Source organism: Oreochromis aureus, linkage group 18 (assembly GCF_013358895.1).
Source record: "Oreochromis aureus strain Israel breed Guangdong linkage group 18, ZZ_aureus, whole genome shotgun sequence".
Lineage (NCBI taxonomy): Eukaryota > Metazoa > Chordata > Actinopteri > Cichliformes > Cichlidae > Oreochromis > Oreochromis aureus.
In genome coordinates, this window is record NC_052959.1 from 20,349,618 (window position 1) to 20,370,698 (window position 21,081).

Here is a 21,081-nt window from a genome sequence, read left to right on the forward strand (position 1 = left end):
CAGGATTTGGCCGGCTTTTGTAGCTAAAAGATAAACTTCTAGACCACTCGAACAGGTTGCTTGTTTGAGTGCAGTCTCTGTGTTAACGGTTCAGACAAATCTCGCGATATCTCTCCCTAGCAACTCAATTGTTGTCCTTAGATACCGTAGTCTCGCAAGCTAAAAGCACACCAAACATCGAAAAGGTGAGCCTCTCTTCCTCTTTGGCTACAGTTTAAAAGTATTTTTTAAAACACATTTGGTAAGTAGGTTTCACACAGCGTGTTTTTTATTGTTTAGTGTTAAAATGTGTGTGAAACTACATTCCACAGGCTTAAACGAGCTCCTACTTTCTGCTCCTGTCAGTCATTTTCAGGACTGTGGCTAAAGTTTATTAAGTCAGCAGGCCCGTTTGGTTTGAAACATGGCAGCACCATTTGCCAGGAAAGAAAATACTGTGTAGCACTGCTGAATTAAGCACTTAATTACATAACGATTTTTTAATTTTATTTTGGTGTTATTTATGAAAATGAAAACAACAAGCAACAAAAGACTGCAAATATTTGGCCAAAAAGGTGTAGCCTGAAGTTTTAGCTTATTACCCAGTTTGATTCTTCTACTCTGTTCCCCTCCTACTTATAAACTACAAGAAATTACTTAAATAGAAGCTTCTAACAAAGTGAAGTAGGCAAAAAAAGCTCAAAAAGCAGCACATCATGTGGCGATCTAAAGCAGGGGTGTCCATCTCCAGTCCTCAAGAGCTACCGTCCTGCAGCTTTTAGATGCATCCTTGTTCCGTCACACTTGAATCAAATGAATGGCTTGTTACCAGGCCTTTGCCAAACTTGATGGCATGCTAAAGAGGTAATCCAATCATTTGATTCAGCTGTGTTGGAGTTGGGATGCATCTAAAAGCTGCAGGACAGTAGCTCTTGAGGACTGGAGTTGGACACCCCTGATCTAAAGAAACAACTGAGAAACAAAGTCATTGACATCTTTCAGCCTGCAACAGGTTACAAAGGAATTTCTAAGGCTTTGGGATTCACAGTGAGAACATTATTCACAAATGAAGTAAACAATGATAAACCTTCCCAGGCCTACCAAAATTACTCAGAGAGTGCATCAATAATTCATCCAGGAGGTCACAAAAGAACCCAGAACAATATCTGGATAACCACAGGCCTTATTTGCCTCAGTAAACATCAGAGTTCATGATTCAACAGTAAGAAAGAGACTGAGCAAAAATGCTGCTGATGGCCAGTCTCACATTTGCAAAAGAACCCCATCTTGATGATTCCCAAGTGTTTGTGGAAAATGTTCTGTGGACTGACGAGCCTTTTGGAAGGTTTGAGTCCTGTTACATCTGGTGTAAAACTAACATAGCATTTCATAAAAAGAGCGTCATACCAACAGTCAGACATGATGGTGGTAGTATCATGTCTGCGGCTGCTTTGCTGCTTCAGGACCTGGAGGACTTGCTATAAATGATGGAACCATGAATTCTGCGTTCTACCAGAAAGTCCTGAAGGAGAATGTGCAGCAGGACAAAGTGTTCTAGTCAATGCCTGGACTTGACTCAGATTGAGTTGCTGTAGCATGATGAAAAAAAAATCCTCCACAATAACGTGAAAGGCTCATTCCCAGTAATTGAGAATGCTTGTTTGCATCACTTGCTGTCAAGGGTGTCACAACCAGTTATTAAGTTTAGGGAACAATTGCTTTTTTACACAGGGTTTGGTTAGCTTTATATGTATATATATGTGTGTATGTATATATATATATATATATATATATATATATATATATGTATATGTATATATATATATGTATATGTATATACACACACATATATATACTTTATTACATATCTATATATATATATATATATATATATATATATATATATATATATATATATATATATATATATATATATATATATATATATATATATATATATATATACACACACACACACACACACATGTATATATATATATGTATATGTATATGTAATAAAATTTGGTTATCTGGAACATTTAAATATTACAAATATGGGGGGTATAAAAGAAATCAGGAAGGAGACAAATACCTTTTCACACCAGTGTATGTTGTTATGTTCCACAATAATTTGTATTCTTCACTCTTAGATTGCCATTCACATGCAGTCACCTGATGAAAGCCAGGTCTGGGGCCCTGGCCAGTCCCTATGGAGCCTGATTGCTGAACATGTTTCTGAGTCAGAGCTGCCAAAGATCTACACCGCACTGGGCCATTCCTTGGTAGATGTGTACACGGACATGCACACTGAGGTGAGAGGAGTTTTATAACTCCAGTGTTTGATGTCTTCTGTCTGCATACAGTACCACAACACCTGGTTTGTAAGTTGGAAGGTCCCTCTTCACAGTCAGCAGATTGTTTCATCATTCATATGGTTTTATTTCTTCGAGGAATTCACGCTGGGTCTGTTTCTAGCAGGATTTACCAAAAGTACTACCACAACTTCTGCAAGAATTTCCTTTCGGGCAGAAGCAAATCAAAAAATTGCTCAGCTAAGCATTCCTAGCCAAACAATTTAAGGACTCTGGTTTAAGGCTGTGTAAGTAGGTTAGTTTTGCTGCATATATTCATTACTTACAATTCCCAGACTCCATAATAAAAGTGAAATGTGGGTTAGCTGGCACAGCGCCACAATGAGATCCAAATGTGAGCCAGACAGACTTCAATATTTATTCCAGAGCAGCTAAACTCTCAGACCTACAGGGACTTGAAATGGCTCACAACTCATTAAACAAGCACATTTAAAATCAAGACTGAGGTGAAAATGTTCATTAAAAGAGGAAAAGTTTTGAGAAGAGTCAAAGTGAAACATGTCGGGGAAGAAACTGTGACTTCTTGATACTCATTAATAAAAAACTGTGAAGAACTGAGAAATGTAATTATATATTCATTCAAATTGAAATATCTTGTTCCAGCTTTCATACTGTGTGACTGTGATACAACCACTGAACCAAAGCTGTGGTAAAATATATTTCTATTGTCTGTCCTTTTTCCTTTCTCAAATAATGAGTTGTTAAAAAGCTTTTTTTTTTCTAATAAGTGCATCTGGCTCTGTGGACATTTTTGCCTCAGACATGCAGACCCCTGATTTGAGACAGCAGTGCACTCCATGAGATGGATAAAACCTGTGTCAAATCAACTCGTGGATCCATCCACTGTGGCGACGCTTGGGAAATAAGGGATCAGTCGAATGTACCTTCCAAAAAAAGTGCAAAGTCAGGCCATCATATGTCTTCTTTTTCCCTAAAAAACAACCAGACACCTCAATAAAGAAAATATAAAGAAAAATAAAGAACTGGAAAAAGAATTTCTAATGAATCTATGATCAGCTGACTAAAGAAATAAGTGAAAGCTGAAACACTCAAATGACAGACCTCAGACAGACAGTCGTGTTTTTGCACTTAAGATCAAGTTTGTAGGCTTTCTTTTCACCACCTTCTGAGGGACAGAAATTTCTCACAATATGAGTCTCTTACCCTCCATCTGCCCTCCTGTCTTTCCTCTTTGTTTTGCCACTGTCCTACCTTTTTGACTCAGCATGCTTGGCTGTTTATTGTCTGGCCTCCTCCAGTTGCTGAGGTGTAAGTGAGCAAGGCAGTGAACCCAAACACCTTGCAGTGGCAGCTCTGCCACCATTTGGTCTGTGTTAATGAATGAATGAGAAACACTGCAAGGTGCTTTGTAGAGCCTCTGAGGTTAAAAGTCACTACTAAATGCAGACCATTTACTCTTTACCAGCTTCTTTCTTCTGCTTGTTTAGTACTAAAATCATTCCATGTGTTGGTCAGCCCTCCTTTCCATACCGTGCCCCAATGGTTCAGTCACTGCTTACACAAAAAAAAGAAAAAGAAACCACCTGGATGTAGTTTAACTCTGCTCTCGAGGCCTGCCATGTAGATGCTGACCACATATAATATTTGTAGCAGTTTCTATGTGAAAACCACACATGACATGCAGGTACTCCTTCTCACTACTGCAAAATAATTCAGCATATGCACAACCCCACACACACTATGTACACACAGAAAGAAGCTCAGTAAGCTGAGTCACTCAGGGGGTCGGTATAACAGGGTTAAAGAGGCTAATCCTCAACTGTTGATAAGACTGTTAGCTACATATAATTTGACTCGACTGTGTGTATGTGTGCGTCAGCTTTTTTCCTGTACGCTTGCACGCGTATGTGTGTGTGACTTTGAGTATTGCTCTGATATTTCTTCATCTACAGTTCAGTGTGTCTGACTGTAAAGCCTCCAGGTGGAATAACAGACTTGAGGCTTAAAGCTCTGAGAATTTTTCAGGAAAAATAGAGCAGAGAGGGCCTTATCTGACTGTCACACAAGTGCATTCAGGTTTTGATTCAGTCGTTACATTTACTTTAGGATGGACCACTTTCATTTTTCTCTCTCTGGCTCTCTGTCTGTCTTTTCTTTCTCTTTTCTGTCTATGTTTCTCTTGCAGCCACATAATGGCTTCCATTCCTCAGTGAGCCACTGTGAAAAGTAATAGCAGATCTGCAGGTGTCTCCTCCATTCCTCAGCGCTGCCATTCCTCCCTCCATCAAGGCCCTCATTGTCTAAGGCGGCAGGATCAGAGAAAATATTAGACTCTCCCTATAAGGCACGATCTCTCCCTGAACTCTCACTTTCACTCTGTCTTTCTCTCTTTAAGCAGAATGAAATCCATCCCCAAGTTAAATATTTTCAAAAACCCAATTTAAGTAGTTCAGCATAACTGAAACGTTTCACCGGTGTTCCCTTGAAATAGCTCTTGGATGAGATCAGCACCCTAACTGCTGAGGAAAAAGGGAAAAACATCCAGGGACAACTCATTAGCCAGTGAGCCATGAATCCTTTAATATAAACACCTCAACACCTAAAGGCACATGGCGGAAGCTAGTGTGTTTGTATGTGTTCACCAGGATTAGGGTGTAAATGCTGGCGTTGTGAGAGGATGTGCACACACATACATACACATGCCAAGACCAGAAGTGCTATGTTTAATATCCTTCTTTTGAAGTAAACTCTTTGCAACATGACAGAAATGATTGGCAAGCAACAGGTGTCGAGGTGCTAATGGGATCCAGACTTCACTGAGGCACGCGCATTCACACGCGCTACAAAGAATAAAAAAGTTCTGGGCCTCAAAATGAACAGAGCTGTTTGTCTAATTTCCAGCCCAAGACATATAGTAGCCCGTGTGGTGTGAAAGCATGCTAACGGTGTGTGTCGTTTTCAGATTTATATCGATTTTTTTTCTCTTTTGTCCCTGTGGATGTAGAAGTTGTATTTCTTCCTGTTCCAAGAAGACTGTCAACTGTGCACAACAGTTTACAGTAAACAAGCTCTTCTTGCATCAGTGACAGCCAAGAAAATGTCTGCTCCTTGTAGTATTTAGTATTTGCACTGTCAGTGGAAATATTTATCTGTCCCTCAGTTTAACAGATTCTTTTTTCTGTATAGAACTTCTGAGTCACTGTAAGGGAAACTACTTGTATCCTTACATTGAGTAAATACTAGTAAATTACCTTTAAAGTAACTAGCAGGATATTTTTTGTATTTGTTAACGACTGCTTTCAATCTTAATAATTCTATGAATACAAACGCTATGCTGTTATTTTCATATGAATCAGTATAGAATTATGGCTTACTCTTCTCACAGTTTATATTTTTCACACGTTGTTTTCGTATTGCTGACCTGAAATAACTGTTATTGTTAAAATAACTGCCTTCCAGTCATCCTTAGGCAGGAAGCTTGCCAACAAAGTCAGTATCTGGAGCATACTCCATGTGGACTCGACTAAGAACCAGTCCATTTACAAATCTGTGCATAAATTGTGTGTATGAATATTTCATGCTCAAATGTGATTTATCAGTATTATCCTACCTGAATTTGACCTAAGAACAAATTAAGGTAATTTAAACACAAGTCTTTAAAATTACTACTACTACTACAACTACAACTACTACTACTAATAATAATAATACTACTACTACTAATAATTACAATAGTTTTCATTAAAAATGAGGATTTTTCACTTGGATTTTTTTCCCTCTGTGTTTTTTTCTTTCTTTTTTTTGGTGGTCTTTTTCATTTCAACTTTCATGTCCAACCTTTTTAAAATTCTGCCTCATGTGAGCCTCTGTTATTTCAGTTTTCTCCTGCTTTCCAGCCTATTAGCTATGCAGGCTTCTGTCTTACATCATTGTCATCACTTTCTCTGCTTCACCTCCAGGTGGGCGTGGGCGTGTTGCAGTATGCAGATTGTAACCAGTTTGCACAAACCTGTTGTTTCAAAATGAAATTGATTTACTAACTTATGCACGGTGGTAACAAAATAGGCCGATGGGTGTGTTTCAGAATTCTCATGGTAATTTTCCCTGCACACTTGTATTTTGCACCAATTACATTTCCATGTAGATATGAGTAAATGTGGGACTTTTTAAACACTTGTCTCACTGTGGTACCTTTTGCAGGCAGAGATGTGGCACAAGATGTGGCAGGAGAACCAGCGAAGTGGAAAGCACGGCGGTGGGGAGGGGACCCCGCTCCCACGTCTGCAGGGTGCCCCTCTAGCTGACCCCCCTGCTATGAAAGAGCTTTTGAGAGCTGAGGTCAAGATGTTACTACAGACTCTCAGAGAGAAAGCCAGCAGGGCAGGAAGGTAGGTGTAACATCTCACATACTCAGAGCAACACTGCTGGACATGCTTAATGAATTAGTTATGGTGCTTTTATTCATCAGTCTCTTGTACACCTGATGCTGCTATAGCCTTGAAATGCATTTCAAAGTTTGGAGAATAACTTGATTTGTTATCTTGATAATGTTACCATCTATCCACTCTAGCTAGAGCCTGTCCCATCTGTCATAGGGTGAGATGTGAGGGTACACCCTGGTCAGGTCACCAGTCTGGCCCAGGACTAGGTGACAATACACTGAACATTTTCTAAAGAAATTAAAACCTGTATTAGTTTTTTTTTGTCCTGACTTTTTATGCCCATTTTATACATTTCTTTCTTTCCCCTGATCATTCATGTCTTTCCTGTATTCACCAGCCAATAGGTGGGCTGATCAGATGAGTTAAGACCATGGTCTCACACGTTTTACGTCATTTCTCCCTCCTGACAAAAAGTGCCATAAAATGCTACTTTGTGTTCCCATGTCGGTTACAAATGGGATGGGAAAGCAGAAGGACAAAGGTTTTTGGAGACGGGAACTGGTGTGGGAATTGAGGAACAATAGGACAATTATAGGAGCGAGACACAGTGATAGATGACTGCAAACACTAGACTTGCACTCAGTGCAAGCTCTGTCGGATTGCAGATATGTTTTACTTTAAATGGGAGCCAAATACTCATCTTCAAAATCTTGTGAAAAGTTAGTATAGAATTGCAACAACTTTGAAGAAAAAGAAAGGCTGATTGATATCCAGTGAAGGGCTCTCAGGGAGACAGCTTTGAGGCTTAGTACTCTATATCTCCTTTATATGTCATCAGGGAGTTATAAGCTTCTCAAGAAGTAGTAATAAAACTTCCTAATTCCTGTTTTTTCATCTTTTTCAAAAAAGTTTTACAGCTAATCGTACAACGCAGGTCAGAGATAAGCTTGTAGCAACTGGCAATTTAATGACATGCATTAAAATACTCTGGAGAATGTCATAAAACCATTGGCAGAGCAATATTGGTTACCAGCACTGCCCTGCATTCTCACATTAAGACATAATGCCTTTGTGAGGAGGTGTGTGTGAGAGACTGAGACTATATATGTTTAAGGTAGCAACTACCCCAGCAACTTGCAGTTTGCAGCCAGGAATGCTGCCGCATGACTTCTCTGGTTTTGCTGAGGCCTTTTAGGACATAAGATTGATTGCTCTCCGCTTTGTGGCTTACCATTTATTGCCTGTCAATTTGTGCAGGCTGTTGTAGGCTGGAGGCAGCTTTTTATTCTGTGGGTTTCTGTGGACCTTTAAAAAGTCGTGAAAAGCCAATAATCAGAAATTTAGGCTTTAAATTGCACTTGATTAAAGGATTAAGAAGTTTAAAAAGTTTATTTTAAATAATTGGTGTGGTCATTAAAAAAACAACCATAACCTTAAGAAAGACGCCAGCAAAGACCTGCCCTGTTTACAGTATAAGTATCACCAAAGTCTAACCTGATTGCCACCCAGTCTGCACTAACAGCGTTAGCCAGAAAGCTCACAGGTATTTAAATCACAATGTTGGCAGAGGTTCAACCTGGGAGTCTTTCTGAGCCTGTCCTTTTTTTTAATCTGATATTATTTTAAATATAATTCTTTGCGTTTGGGCTATTTGTTTTAAATTATGGGTTGATCTAATATATATATATATATATATACATACATATATATATAATTAATCATGTCTTTGAAATGGTAAAAATGCCATAAATACTGACATATCCCCAAACCAAATAAACAAATGTAAGAACAAAACTTATTTTGTGTGTTTAGTAGTTAAAAATGCACCGTGGAAACAGGTATTAACATCTGAGTTGTTCAAACTTGCAGTAACCTGTTTTATCACTGTCTATGTGTGATTGGCACACAGTTGACATACACAATAAGTTGAATATTTTGCAGGTATTTTGCTAGACAAATTAATCTCTGTATACGATCTACGCTATATGTTCAAAGTATTGGGCCACCTACACATTTAACCTACAGGAGCTTGTTTGACAACCAGTTGTTAATCCAAAGGCATTGATATGGAGTTGGTCTCCTTGTTACTGCTATAACACCTTCCACTCTTCTGAGAAGGTTTTCCGTGAGATTTTGAAATGTGTCTGAGTTTTTGCCATTCATCCAGAAAAGTACTGTTCAACACAGCCTGGTTCAGTATTGGTTCCAGTTCATCCTAAAGGTGCTTGTTAGGATTGAGGTCAGGTCTCTGTGCAGGCCAATCAAGTTCTTCCACACAAAACTCATCCAACCATGGATGTTACTTTGTGCACTGGAGCATGATGGGGCAGAAAATGGCCTTTCCCAAACTGTTAAAGCTGGAAGCATGGAATTGTACAAGATGTCTGAACCATTAAAAATTTCCTTTACTGGAACTAAGGGCCTCAGGACATTTTCAGAAAAACATCCCAATTAAAGATATTTATATCATGACCATAGGAAATTATGAAAATGACGACTGTACATCGTGTTGTCAGTATGAATATGAGTATTTCACTCCACTTGTTCTCCACCAAACTTTACAGTCAGGCAGGTAACATTCTTCTGGCATTACATGCTGCCTGATAGAAATGTGTGATTTCACCACTTCACAGAACACATTTCCACTGCTCTCAAGCTCAGTGGCCGCGTCCTTCACACCACTCCATTTCAATGCTAACATTGTGCTTGGTAATGTAAAGCCTAGAAACCAGTGCCATGAGGCTTCCAGCACACAGTTTGCATACTAGAGGTTTGTGATGTTAGATGTTAGATGTTAGATCCAGCACACTGTGCTGATGTTAGATCCAAAGGAGGTTCAGAGCTCTGCAGTTACAGAGTCAGCAGAGAGTTGGCGACTTTTACGCACTATGCACCTCAGCACTCAGCGACCCCGCTCTGTAACTTTACGTGGTCATTTACTTCATGGGCGAGTTGCTGTCGCTCCTAAACGCTTCCACTTTGCTGTAATACCACTTACAGTTGATGGTGGAATATCTAGGAGGGAAGAAATTTCACAAACTGACTAACTGTTGCAGCGGTGACATCCTATTACAGCACCACGCTCGAATTCATTCATCCATTAGTTGAGAGATATTTCAGTCTTGATCAAAGTTAACCAACAGACCAGCACTGCCCTCCGCTGACTGGCTGTTTTTTTATTTTTTTATTTAAGACTTCCCCCTCCACAGTCTCCTACTGAATCTAGTTCGTGGATCAAAAGAAACATAAAATGTTACACTGGTGCGTGTTATGACAGCTCAGTTGACAGGGATTTATTTTGAAGCAATCTTAAAGGGATTTTTTTTACAGATGGTAGCAAGGCCTGATGTTTAAGCTGACAATCCAATATCCATAAGGCTACAGGTCTGATGCCCAGAACAGCACAGTGTCTTATTAACGTGTCACTGAGCAAGACACAAACTGAAGCCTCGCTCGCTTGCACAACACAAGTCACTCTTGTAAAGTGCTCTGGTTTGGATGTAAATGGATTATAAAAAGTACCATTCAGACCGAGAAACGAAGCCTATTGTTATTGGCTGGGAGGGAATAGTGCCAAAAAAAGGCATTGGTGCCACACAGACTGTGCCAGCACAAATCGCCTTTTCTCTTTGAAGTTGGCTTCTGTGTAGTTGTTGACCTTGATGCACGGTACTGTGTGTGTGATCCAGGTCTTTGATCGTTCAATTAGGCTAAGTCCCAAGTGCATATCGGCTGAATGGCTTTCAGGAATAAGCCTAACACACACTTCTCGCTGATACCACTTTCACTGTAGAGCTCGACAACCATCTGTTTAATTTATTATGCTCTGTTGGCGTTAAAATTGAGAATCCATACATCAAGGTGTGGACCTCTCATACAAAATATTTGTACCTTTAAAAAAAAAAAAAAAAGGTTTACTAGACATTTACCTGACACAACTGGTTTCAGCAATAGTTGCTGACGCAGTCGGTGCTGCATTTTTCTGTGTTTGAGTCGTTTGTATGAGGCTGTGGGGGTGGGGGTGTGCCTTGTAAAGCTGACTGATTTATCTTGTAGGCTTCCTCCTGTGTGGTCCTGATGTTCCTACCATTCAATCTCTTACACATACACAAACACACATAGATGCATATCGTTGCCAAATTTGCCTAAAAACATGCATTTTCTATCGCGCAGTGACTGTGAAATTAAGCAGAATGGACCAGACAGAGAGCCTCCTCCCCTGCAGCTGCCCCTGTGGTTTGGCTTTCTCCATGAGTGAAGAAGATTTAATGCTGCTGCTGTATAACTTTTCTGCTTTGAGATATATATGCTTTTTAAAGATAACCTGTGGACATGTTTTAAAAATGTAATTCAATAAGAAGATATCATTTGGAATAGCAGAACATGATTTATTGATATATAGAATTCAATTAAGCTATTTGGCAATTAGATTTCAAAGACCCATCATAGCAGAACAGCGTCCCACCAGTGATAGTAAGTAGGGCAGGACCCCCTGGAGGGCGGTGATGGTGAAGATGAAGGCTTGGATGGCGCTCTGAGTGACTCGGGTGCTGTGGAGATGGGGAAGAAGTGGGTTGCGTGAATGAAGTCTGATACATTCTCTCTTTCTGAAGTCTGAAAGAGAGAATGACAGAAGAGCACTGAGGTTTAAATTAAACAGATTGGAAGCTGATTGGGTTGAAGCTGGCAGGCAAGAAGATGATTGGACTAGAACAGTGATGTCAGCATTGAGTTTTGACAGCCTGGGATAGTGGGAGTGATACAAAGAATAGACTGGCAGGCAAAAACCACCAGTGCAGATGAGTGCTTACAGATCTTTCTTACTGAACTTATGCTCATGCTTCATTATATTCTTAACACCAAACAGCACATTCTACCACAACTTTTCTCACTTTTCCAACCAGTATTACTGCAGTGTAGCTGTCATGCTGCTGAAATCATTAGCAGATCATATGAAAAAGTGCAAAGTGCTGGGATACATTTTCAGCCTCTTTTAGGTAATGCAAAGGATTAAAGCACTGTGGAAAACTGCAGAAAAGCAAAGGCTCAATCTGTGGCTTTTTTGTATTAGCGATGTTGAGGAGCTCCTGCATCGGTACAAACCTGAGACTCTAAACTACACCCTCGGCCACCGAGACAGATGTTACACTAACTGCACCAACCCTGAAGATACTGACAGTGGAAGCAGGTTAGTAAGAGCCCAGGCTTGCTTACTTTACTGAGATTATGCAGAACTTGATAAAGTCTTGTAATCTTCTGTCTTCAATTCCCACCTGTTCCTCTTTAGGCCAGACTCCCGCTGTTCAGTCCAGTCCAGAGCTGAAGATGAGATCGAAGCAGTGAGAGGAAAGCTTAATGTCACCGAGATAGACCAAGTGGTTGATCGACTCAGGTGAGTTTGAGCCATGTTAAGGATTTTAAAACCCTTAAAAAAATTTTGTTAAGTGTTTGAATCAACTTTGAACTGGGTCATTTGTACCAAAGGGAATATTATCATCTGAATGTACAGATCTGCACTACTTTCAGACCTTTATTTGTTAAGTTTTTAAATCCCTCAGCTTTTCTGTTTGTGGGTCATTTGAAGTGTTCACATGTGGTTGTTGTTTGAAGCTGCAGTAGTCTTATGTTCACCGTACTTGGCACCAAATAGCAGATAGATGGACTTAGTGACAGTCTGTTAAAGCTAAGAAGCTGAGGGCAAGGCATCAAAACCTGAAACGAGGCTCGAAACAACGCTGAATGTTGCTGGGTATCTGTGGTATGTGTAAGTAAGCAACATTGATGTCACAAGTTCTCAAAGTTACAGAGTTAAACAAAAAACAAAACAACTGAAAATCTTTTAATGCTAGTGAAATGATTTTTTTAAAGAGGCTCAGTGCTTGCTGTGAATCCACAAAGTCTGCCCTTCAGGGTCGAATGATTAGAATTTATTTACAAATCCGGCAGTATCGCCCTAATACATCCAGATTTTAATAAGCAAATACATTATCACACCTTCCTATAAAGAACCTTACAACACTTGCTGTGTTGTCATTCATTACCTTTTTGTGTCAATATAACATATTGTTATTCGGATTATGTTGTTCGGAGAAAGCACTGGTTGTATTGATCAGTCTTCTGTGAAATCAAACCAGTCTGTATGCTCTGTTTGTTTATTGTGACCCCTAAAATCTTTTTCCGTACCCTTATATATGACCATGTACTGCGCCATCTACACACCCATCTTAGTGGAATAACGTAAGGGCCTACATGCGGTCCAAACTGGGAAAGAGCACAGTTCACACTGGTACAATAGTTAAAGAATGAACTCTTGTCCTGGTTTTTGTAATACAGTCTAGCAGCGACACATCTTGCATATAATTTTTTTTTGTGACTGACTCATTCATATTTGGTCTTTGTAACTCTGAAAGTCGGAGTTTCTCTGAGTCCTCTCATTTCCCCCCTAATTTCCCCCTCAGCCTTCCTCTGTGGCTTTTGTCATTGCCCTGCCTCCTTCACGCTCCATCCCTCCCGCGTTCCTTCCTCCACCCCTCACTCTGAGGCCCACAGGGCAAAGCAGTCGCTGGAGCTACCTTAGAAAAACGCCTCCCTCCCTCTCTCTCTTTCTCCCATTTCCTGCCTAGACCAGAACAAAAGGCCCCATTGTCAATAAATGGATCCCAGACCCGACCAGAGCCAGCAGAAGATTCTTTTTCATTTGAAAGAAGTGAATAAAATCTACTACGGTTATGTAACCAGAGAAGGGCAAAGATAGGGAAGGAAAAGAAAAATAGGACACCGTTTCCTCTGTACCGTATGAAAACTGCAGAGGATAAACTCTGAGCAATGCACCTATTCTGCTGTCGCTGTCTGTGTGTGCTTTTCCATCATATTGAAACTGATATTCATCTGTCAGTCTGTCTGTCTATCCATCCATGCAGAGCTCTCCTAATAGGGGAATGTGAAGAACTGACCAGACTGGTGAAGCATTTAAAGGTAAGAAGATCAGGATGGAACAGCCACCTATCAAATGAATGCTTACTCAACCTTTTTTTTGTTAGTTGCCAGTGCAACACTGATGAAAATCCTACAGTTATTTACAGGTGACTACACCAAAACAGCTGTGAATTTTACACATCAAAACAATCCACGAATTAAGAGCATCGCGAAGTACTGTGAGGCCAGAATAATATGTGCTTTATCAATATGTAGCATAATCTGTAGAGTAGGGATTTTCTTCAGGTGTAATTTTTCCTCTTAATCCCCAAAGTGAGAGTTTACCTTCCTCCAAAGTTTCTTCAGCTACAGAGAAAGAATCTACATACAAAATAACATTTTTAGCATTTAGCATTTTTCGAGCTTGAGTTGTTTGATCCATGTTCATCGTTTCCATTACACTGACTTCCTCGTGCGTCAGCATATTTTTAGCCTGAAAGACAAAAGATATGTTTTCCCTCTTAGTTTCAGTCCCTTAGGCAGTCCTGCTAATTCTCTTTTTGGCGCTGAAGCCCAGCCAAGGCGAACATTTTCACAAATCAACATGCATGCACGCTCACAAAAGCCTGCAAAGCCTCAGTCTGAGCTTGTATTTTCCATTTTTTCAGCCAAGAGTAAGATCAATCTCCTCCCAATCAGTCAAACAGCATATAAAGACATTTTCACACACACACACACACACACACACAAAACCCAGACCACTCGATCTAACTAAACATGTACGTTATCACAGAAACAGAGTGAGTTTAGCCAGATGTAGGACTTTTCTGCTGCCCAGATGTGGAAGTTATCTCTCTGTACACTCCTTTTGTGTCTGACCGTCTACAAGTGTTACATTGCCAACAGCTTCTCTTGGAAATATTAGAAACCTAAGCAAAGAACAGACACTCAAGTTCACTGCATGTTTCCAAGGACCCAGCAGTGGATGAAGTGTTGTTGTGCCTGAAGCACGAACAGCTTCTTAAATTACTCAAACACTCTTGTGAGGCGAAGATGCCATTAAAAAGATAAACAAAGCGGGAAAGGTACACAATGTTGAAACCCTCATTGAGCTTTTTATTGTTGACAAAACCCCGTGTAAGAGAGTAAAGATAAAGAGGAAACGTGACCCAAGCATGTCTTAGCTTTAAAAACCTGACAGTGGGAAGTTAATTGTAACCACTTTTCTTTGTCTTAGATCTCATTTAAAAGAGATTGCAATCAGTGCCAGTAAGGAAATTGTTTCCTTAAGCAAGTGTCTGCTGTCTGATGTGCGATTGGCATGAACTCACTGTGCATGTTCAGTCACAGATGTGGGGACCGTGTTGGCCTTACATTGTGCAAGTCATCATTACCTTATTAAGAGCGAGTGCTTCAGATCTTGGAACGATACTCTACACTGGCCTCAGGATCTTCTGTGTGACTTGTTAGATTATTAACAATTCTACAATCTCACCACATCTGAGGCGGTCATAAAGGAATCGACAGTGAAGATTTAGAAGTAGTTCAGAGACTTGTGTATATTTTTCTTTAAATCACCAATTCTCTTTCTGTGTGTTACGAAGGGGAATTCAGATTCTGCTCCAAATTGGAAGACGTTATGGAGAGGCAGAGCTAAGCAGGAAAACATTTGAATGTTCAAGTCACAGTTTTAGATCATAATTGTTAACCTCTGTTTTGTTCCAGGGGCTGCTTTTAATTTGTACATTTTTTTTGGGGGGGGGGGGCTTTTTCTTGTTTACGTAATCAACCACATGTTCTAAATGCTACGCCTGTCAGCCAGTAAGCTTTTTACCACGCACAGCTGAGGTTTCTATTGATTTAGAGTTATTCAGTGCAGTTAAATTATATTGTTTTTAAAACAGCTATTAAACAAAGGCATACCGGGCATATAGGGATTGTTACAGTATGAGCTAATTGCCTTTTTAGTGCTGGATGTAGCGGCCAATCATAAAATGGTCCTAAATACAGTCATAATGACCCATTTTCTCCTAGCAGGAGGGAGGCTTGTATAGTGACTTGGGCCAGCACCAAACAAACAACTCTTAATGACAGTAGTTAGGAGGAACTCACACATGTGTATACACACCTCTACAGATCCTTTTTTGAGTTTACTGAGTATAAAACCGTAGTATCCCATTACACTCGAGCTGTGGAAAATATGTAAAAAACATCCTTACTCTAAAGTAAAGACCGCACTGTCAGCACAGGTTTACACACAATTTTACATAATCTGTTAATAAGTGAACTTTTTCTTTTTAAACCAGAGGAATGGACACTAACTGGTAATTAGGAATCATCATGACTCTCCTCACAGCTTTATTACTTATTAGGTCACTGATCTCTTCCATCACAGTCTGACTTTGGCTACACTTTGAGCTTCACACATGAAACTTATTTGTTCATAATAAATAAAGGCGTACATCTCAGTGCAGCCTGTGATATGTAGTCTAAACATCACAGTCAACTTTAACTCACTGCTGTCATAGGACTGGAGTCTGTCAGTGATTTCATGATTTATATGTTTTTTATTTGAACTTGGCGCTGATGGATTAATCTTTGTTTAGATGCTAAAAGAGACCACAAAAGGTGCTATCAGAGGTGCTGCTGCCTTTTAACTTACATTTTATTTTATGTTGTTTTATTAAATTGCTAGCAGCCCTGCTCTAACTCAAAGCTGAGTAGAGTATTATTACTTCATTATGGCGATGTATTTCTGACAATACTGACTTTATAAAAGGTATACTGTGTAAAATGTGATTAAAAATGACCTTAATATGTCATCCTAAAAACATCTAAACTATCCAGTTCTGGTTAAACTAGTGTAGCTTCTCCACCAAATGCTACAGTCTGGCCAGAGCCTCATAGATATGCAAGACAAATTCAAGAATTCCTTCACAAATGGTGATGCAGTTGCTCCAGGATGGAAACCTTCACCAATTTGTAAGAGTTACTCCACTCAGTCTGAGTCGGCCAACGCTTGCTTGTAGACAGGTTGTCAAAGGTGCAATGGGCTTGCTGTTGAAAGTGTTCACTACAACTTCTTGTCTTTGCCAAATGAGAAAGAAATTCACTCAAAAATTAATTCACCAGGAGACAACCAGTTTTTCCTAGTCACAAGGAGATTGCTGGCCTATTTTTACTCTAGTGTGACTGAGCCTTGATAAAACCAACTTATATAAGGTGTTCCATCAGGAGTTTTTTTTTTTTTTTTTTTCACTGCTTGACCAGCTTGATCAAGCTTGACAGAGCCATCTTAAAGAACCACCACCTCAGGTTATGAAAAGATGGCTGTCATACCGCTTTGAGCTGGATTTTGTAGAAGGATTAAGCTGCCAAGGAAGTTGCCGTAAATGTGCGTTGTGGAGAGGCGGATTTGGGTTCTCATGTATCAGATTAATCACTAAAACATACAGCCTTTCCTAAAATACCACCAAGTCTGCACTGTGGTAATGTGTTTAAACCCCACACGGACCACACAGGCTATTTTTGGAGTGCGTGCGCTTTAGAGTTGTTTTAGATTTCAGTCACTTCTCTGTCAATGGCACCTCACATACTTTGTCTGTCGCTCTGAAAGACAATACTGGAAGGTTTGGGTTTGAATCCCACTGGAAGAACAGGGCAGAGTATGTGCTTTATCTGTCAGTCTCCAGGCCTGTGGGTTTATGTGGGTCTGTCTGTGTTTGTGCATGTGAGCACGCGTGCATGTGTGTTTGTGTAATAGTCTGCGGTCACTATAAAGACTCTCAGTATTTGTGCTGCTGTAAAACGAGCAGGAGGCTGTGCCAGTCTCTGGTAACAAACACATCCACATGAAGACACGTTTTGCAATCAGGTCTTTGGTTTTGTGAGTTTCAGACACACACACAAACACACAGAGCACTATGGTTTTCATTTGCTATGGATATCGACGTTTGAAGCCAAATTATGATGGAACACTGCTGCTCAGTCGTTTAGCGGTTACACACATACACACATTCCTTCTCCTCCCGCTGTTAGTTTTATCCTCTTCCCTGTTTCTTTCCTATTTCCAATGCTTCATCTTAAGCATGTTTAATACACTTATATCCTATTTTTCCAGTGAGTCCTAGTTTGGTGCCACAGTATTATGCTAAACACTGCTGCGATGAGGAGTAGAACTGCACAGTTAACATGAGCTCTCAAGTTTCTCTTTTCTCCTGTGCTTTGTGTTTCTTGCAGGCAAACATTAAACAAAAGTGTCACAGCGGACTTCATAAATCTGAACCTTCACTTGCAGGTTAAGTCACATTTTTGGCATTTGCTGCCATCTGCTGGCAAAATATTTTGTCCAACAAGTGTTACGTGTCTTTATTTGAGTTTACAATTTGAAACTGATTCCAAGACATATTTATGAATGTAAAAGTGAGCTATGCAGGGTCTGTCTTATGCTGATTAACAGGTAGTTCATAAGTACAAGGAGGCATTCAGGGATTAGTTAGGATTGACAGGGACTTACATTAATGTTTGTAATTAATAATCACAATATCTCAAAATAGTTTTAATCATATTTGAGACCATTTCATATCTCACATATGTTGTGTTTGCATATTTGTAGACCTGAGAGAACTTAGAGGAGCTATACAAGTGGATTTGGAGCTCAGCCCCTTTCTGTTCTCACCTTCGTCCCCTTTGCCTGCAGAGAAAGGTTTCAGGTTAGTATGCATTATTTTTATTGACAGCTGTGTAATTAATATTAAAATAGCTGCTTCACTTTCATTGCTTGTTTTTGTCTTCTTATTCCATTAAATATTTTGAATGTGAACATGATGACGCTTTTCCTATAACACCATCTGAAAAAATACCTTCAACTGCTTCTTTTTGTTGTCATTGTGAATGAAAATTCCCTTAATTCATGAACTTCTGATTCCTTTTCCACAGACTGCCAGCAGCGCAAAGCTCAGAGAGTCTGAAAACTTTATCTCCTCCATCAGTCCTAAGACCGCATCCACCTCCTCCTCTGTCCCCTCCTATACCCAGGCCTCCAGCTAGACCCCGTCTCTCTAAGATGTCAACATCCAGGACTCACGGTCAGCATAGAGTCACATCAGCTTTTAATAAGTCAAGCAAAACACCTACCTGCAGCACTGCTGACACATCTGGGCATACACATGGCCTCCTCACCACTGACCACATAATGAGAAGTAATAACCAGTGCGGTTTTTGTCCAGAACAAGACAGTGCTGGTCTTTCCTGCTGGGCCCTGGATTCTACTGCTTATTTTGAAGTAAAATCTGAGAGAAACTCACCCCTCCACAAAACCCATTTATCAGTAAACTGCAGGATTCACAGCCAAAGCACAGAGTGTGAATGGTCACCGCAGAGGGAGAGAAAGAACAGCCCTGCATGCAGGCCAAAAAACATCAATATCACCCCGTCACCTGTTCCTGCTCCCAGCGGTCTCTGTAATGCAGGCAGCAAAAGTACTGACCAATCTGTGGCAGCGAAATGGAAATCAGGTATTCAAAACAGGCAGCAGGATAGTAGCTGTGAAGGCAGTTTAGAATCAGCAAGAGCACAGTCATATGCTGATAGCAGGAGGAAGATGTCTGAGAATTCAGTCATGTCTGAAACTTGGAGAACTCCTGTACAGACATGCAGAAGGAAGAGCAACGGTGAGACTTCTAGAAATTTAAGTGGTCCCTTCAGGAATGATGGCAAAGAGCAACAAAACCTGGGGGGCCAGCGTGCAACACTTTGCCCCTCTTGTTCTTCAACACCATGCAGTCAGCGACCACCAGCAAAGATTAATGAACATTTTTTCACCTCTTCAAACAAACCACAAGGGGGAAGCACAAGTCAGCCAAAAGAACCAGCAGAGCCCCAGTTTCTCCAGAGGTTTCATCAGCCAGTGCCTCCTACGAGAGTACCAACTTAGAGACGACTGCTACCTGAGGGGAATGGTGTGTCACAAGGAAAAATAAAGTTAGCTTGTAGTTCTGATGGATATTCTGTGTCTTCTAGTCATTTATTTCCTTCTCTTTTTATTTTGTATTTCCAAGCTGGATGAGTTGACAGTTGCAAAGAATGTTTTACATGATTTGTAAGGATTCAAAAAATAATAATGACGGTGCAAAAGTCTGGAGTCACCTCTCCTTTCTTTATATATTTAGGTTTGAATGCCCTCTGTATTTTCATTAAGGTACTTTGCTCATACAAGCTGTCACAAAAACACATAATCTGTTACCATTTCTTTTGTTGAGGTAACACAGTTTGACATGAAATAGGATTTTTGTTTAAACTATATGATTCCAAAAAGTTTTTAGTGGCAAACTTGTCATATCTTGTCATGGTGTGCAGTGTGTTCTTAAAAACGTGAGAAAATTGGAAGGGTAGCTGTCAAAAATCCATTCTTAAGGAAGGGATGGCAAAGAAAATCTGCTGTATGCCAAATTACACACAAACTGGACTAAAACTCAGTGGCGATAGATCTTATGGAGTGATGAATCCTGACAGTAGCGGTTTTAGATACGGGCGACACGGGCGGGTGCCCGGGGCGGCATCGTGATGGGGGGCGGCATCACGGGCATCGGCAAAAAAAAAAAAAAAAAAAAAAAAAAATGCTCGTACTCATGCTGCCCGGCGGCAGCCAGCGCATATTGGGAATGTCATAGGCACCAATCGGTTTCTATCGCCCATTTGCTGGGAGTAAGGGTGCCCTCCGTTTGCGAGGTGCGCCTGCTGCTGCGGCACAGGGAGGAGAGGGCGGGCGGCGGGGATTCTCTGGCTGGCTGGAGCAGCATCTAATAACCAACTCGCAAAATAAAACAAAATAAAAACAAAACAACAAACACGAAAACACCAGACATCATGATACAGACTTATAATTTGCACCATGTTTTTTCGAAATTCAATACGCGAAAACTGAGCGAGAGCCCTCGGTGCGCCTGCTCGCTGCTGAAGTCAAAGTAAACTTTATTGTCATCTCCGCTACATACAGTCCAGTATATAGAGGCGAGGCGACGAGGCTCCAGTTACAGCAGTGCAAATAAGCGAACAATAAATATAGTAGAGTAAGAAAATAAATATACACTTTAGGACTCGGGGTAAAGGGATCAATAACAATTTAAAATTTATAATTTACAGTTTGATGATTTAAAGTCTCACACATAACCCGTCGAAAGGGAGGGAGACCTGCTGCTTCAAATAGAGCACATTTCATTCATAATGTTGTAAATCCAAGCCCATTATGTATTCATGATTTGAATCCTGGGTTGTGTGAAATCCCAAAAATAAACCCTAGACAAAGTGAATCTGTGAACTAAGGTGTAGGTCTATTAGGTTATGTTGTGGTGATCCTCGGGTTGAGGGATGGGTGTTCATACTGGAGTGCAAAATTAAAACCAATGGAAGATGGACAAGAAAAGTTCAAAGCCATCAGGTGCTCAGTTTAGAAAAAGAGAAAAGAAGAGGAG

General features: G+C 40.3%; 1 protein-coding gene across 2 annotated transcripts; it reads left to right on the forward strand.

Annotated features, from left to right (window-relative positions):
* The first annotated feature begins 108 nt into the window (after positions 1-108).
* ccdc24 (coiled-coil domain containing 24) lies at positions 109-19,734 on the forward strand. Of its 2 annotated transcripts, XM_031733582.2 has the most exons (10): positions 109-185; positions 2,130-2,291; positions 6,513-6,700; positions 11,766-11,882; positions 11,982-12,086; positions 13,615-13,669; positions 17,849-17,906; positions 18,225-18,321; positions 18,548-18,696; positions 18,838-19,734. In XM_031733582.2, the coding sequence occupies exons 2-10, from the start codon at positions 2,142-2,144 to the stop codon at positions 19,542-19,544; spliced, it is 1,626 nt and encodes a 541-aa protein (XP_031589442.2). In that variant the 5' UTR covers positions 109-185; positions 2,130-2,141; the 3' UTR covers positions 19,545-19,734. The 2 variants fall into 2 exon arrangements, with proteins under 2 accessions (XP_031589442.2, XP_031589441.2); XM_031733581.2 differs by having other exon boundaries at positions 18,548-19,734.
* The last annotated feature ends 1,347 nt before the right edge of the window (positions 19,735-21,081 follow it).

Bases quoted from the DNA above. Each gene is read 5' to 3' on its own strand.
- ccdc24 (XM_031733581.2), top strand. From the start codon at position 2,142: ATGCAGTCACCTGATGAAAGCCAGGTCTGGGGCCCTGGCCAGTCCCTA. The intron at 6,701-11,765 runs GTAGGTGTAACA...TTTTTGTATTAG, and splicing joins AAAGCCAGCAGGGCAGGAAG to CGATGTTGAGGAGCTCCTGC. The intron at 11,883-11,981 runs GTTAGTAAGAGC...GTTCCTCTTTAG, and splicing joins GATACTGACAGTGGAAGCAG to GCCAGACTCCCGCTGTTCAG.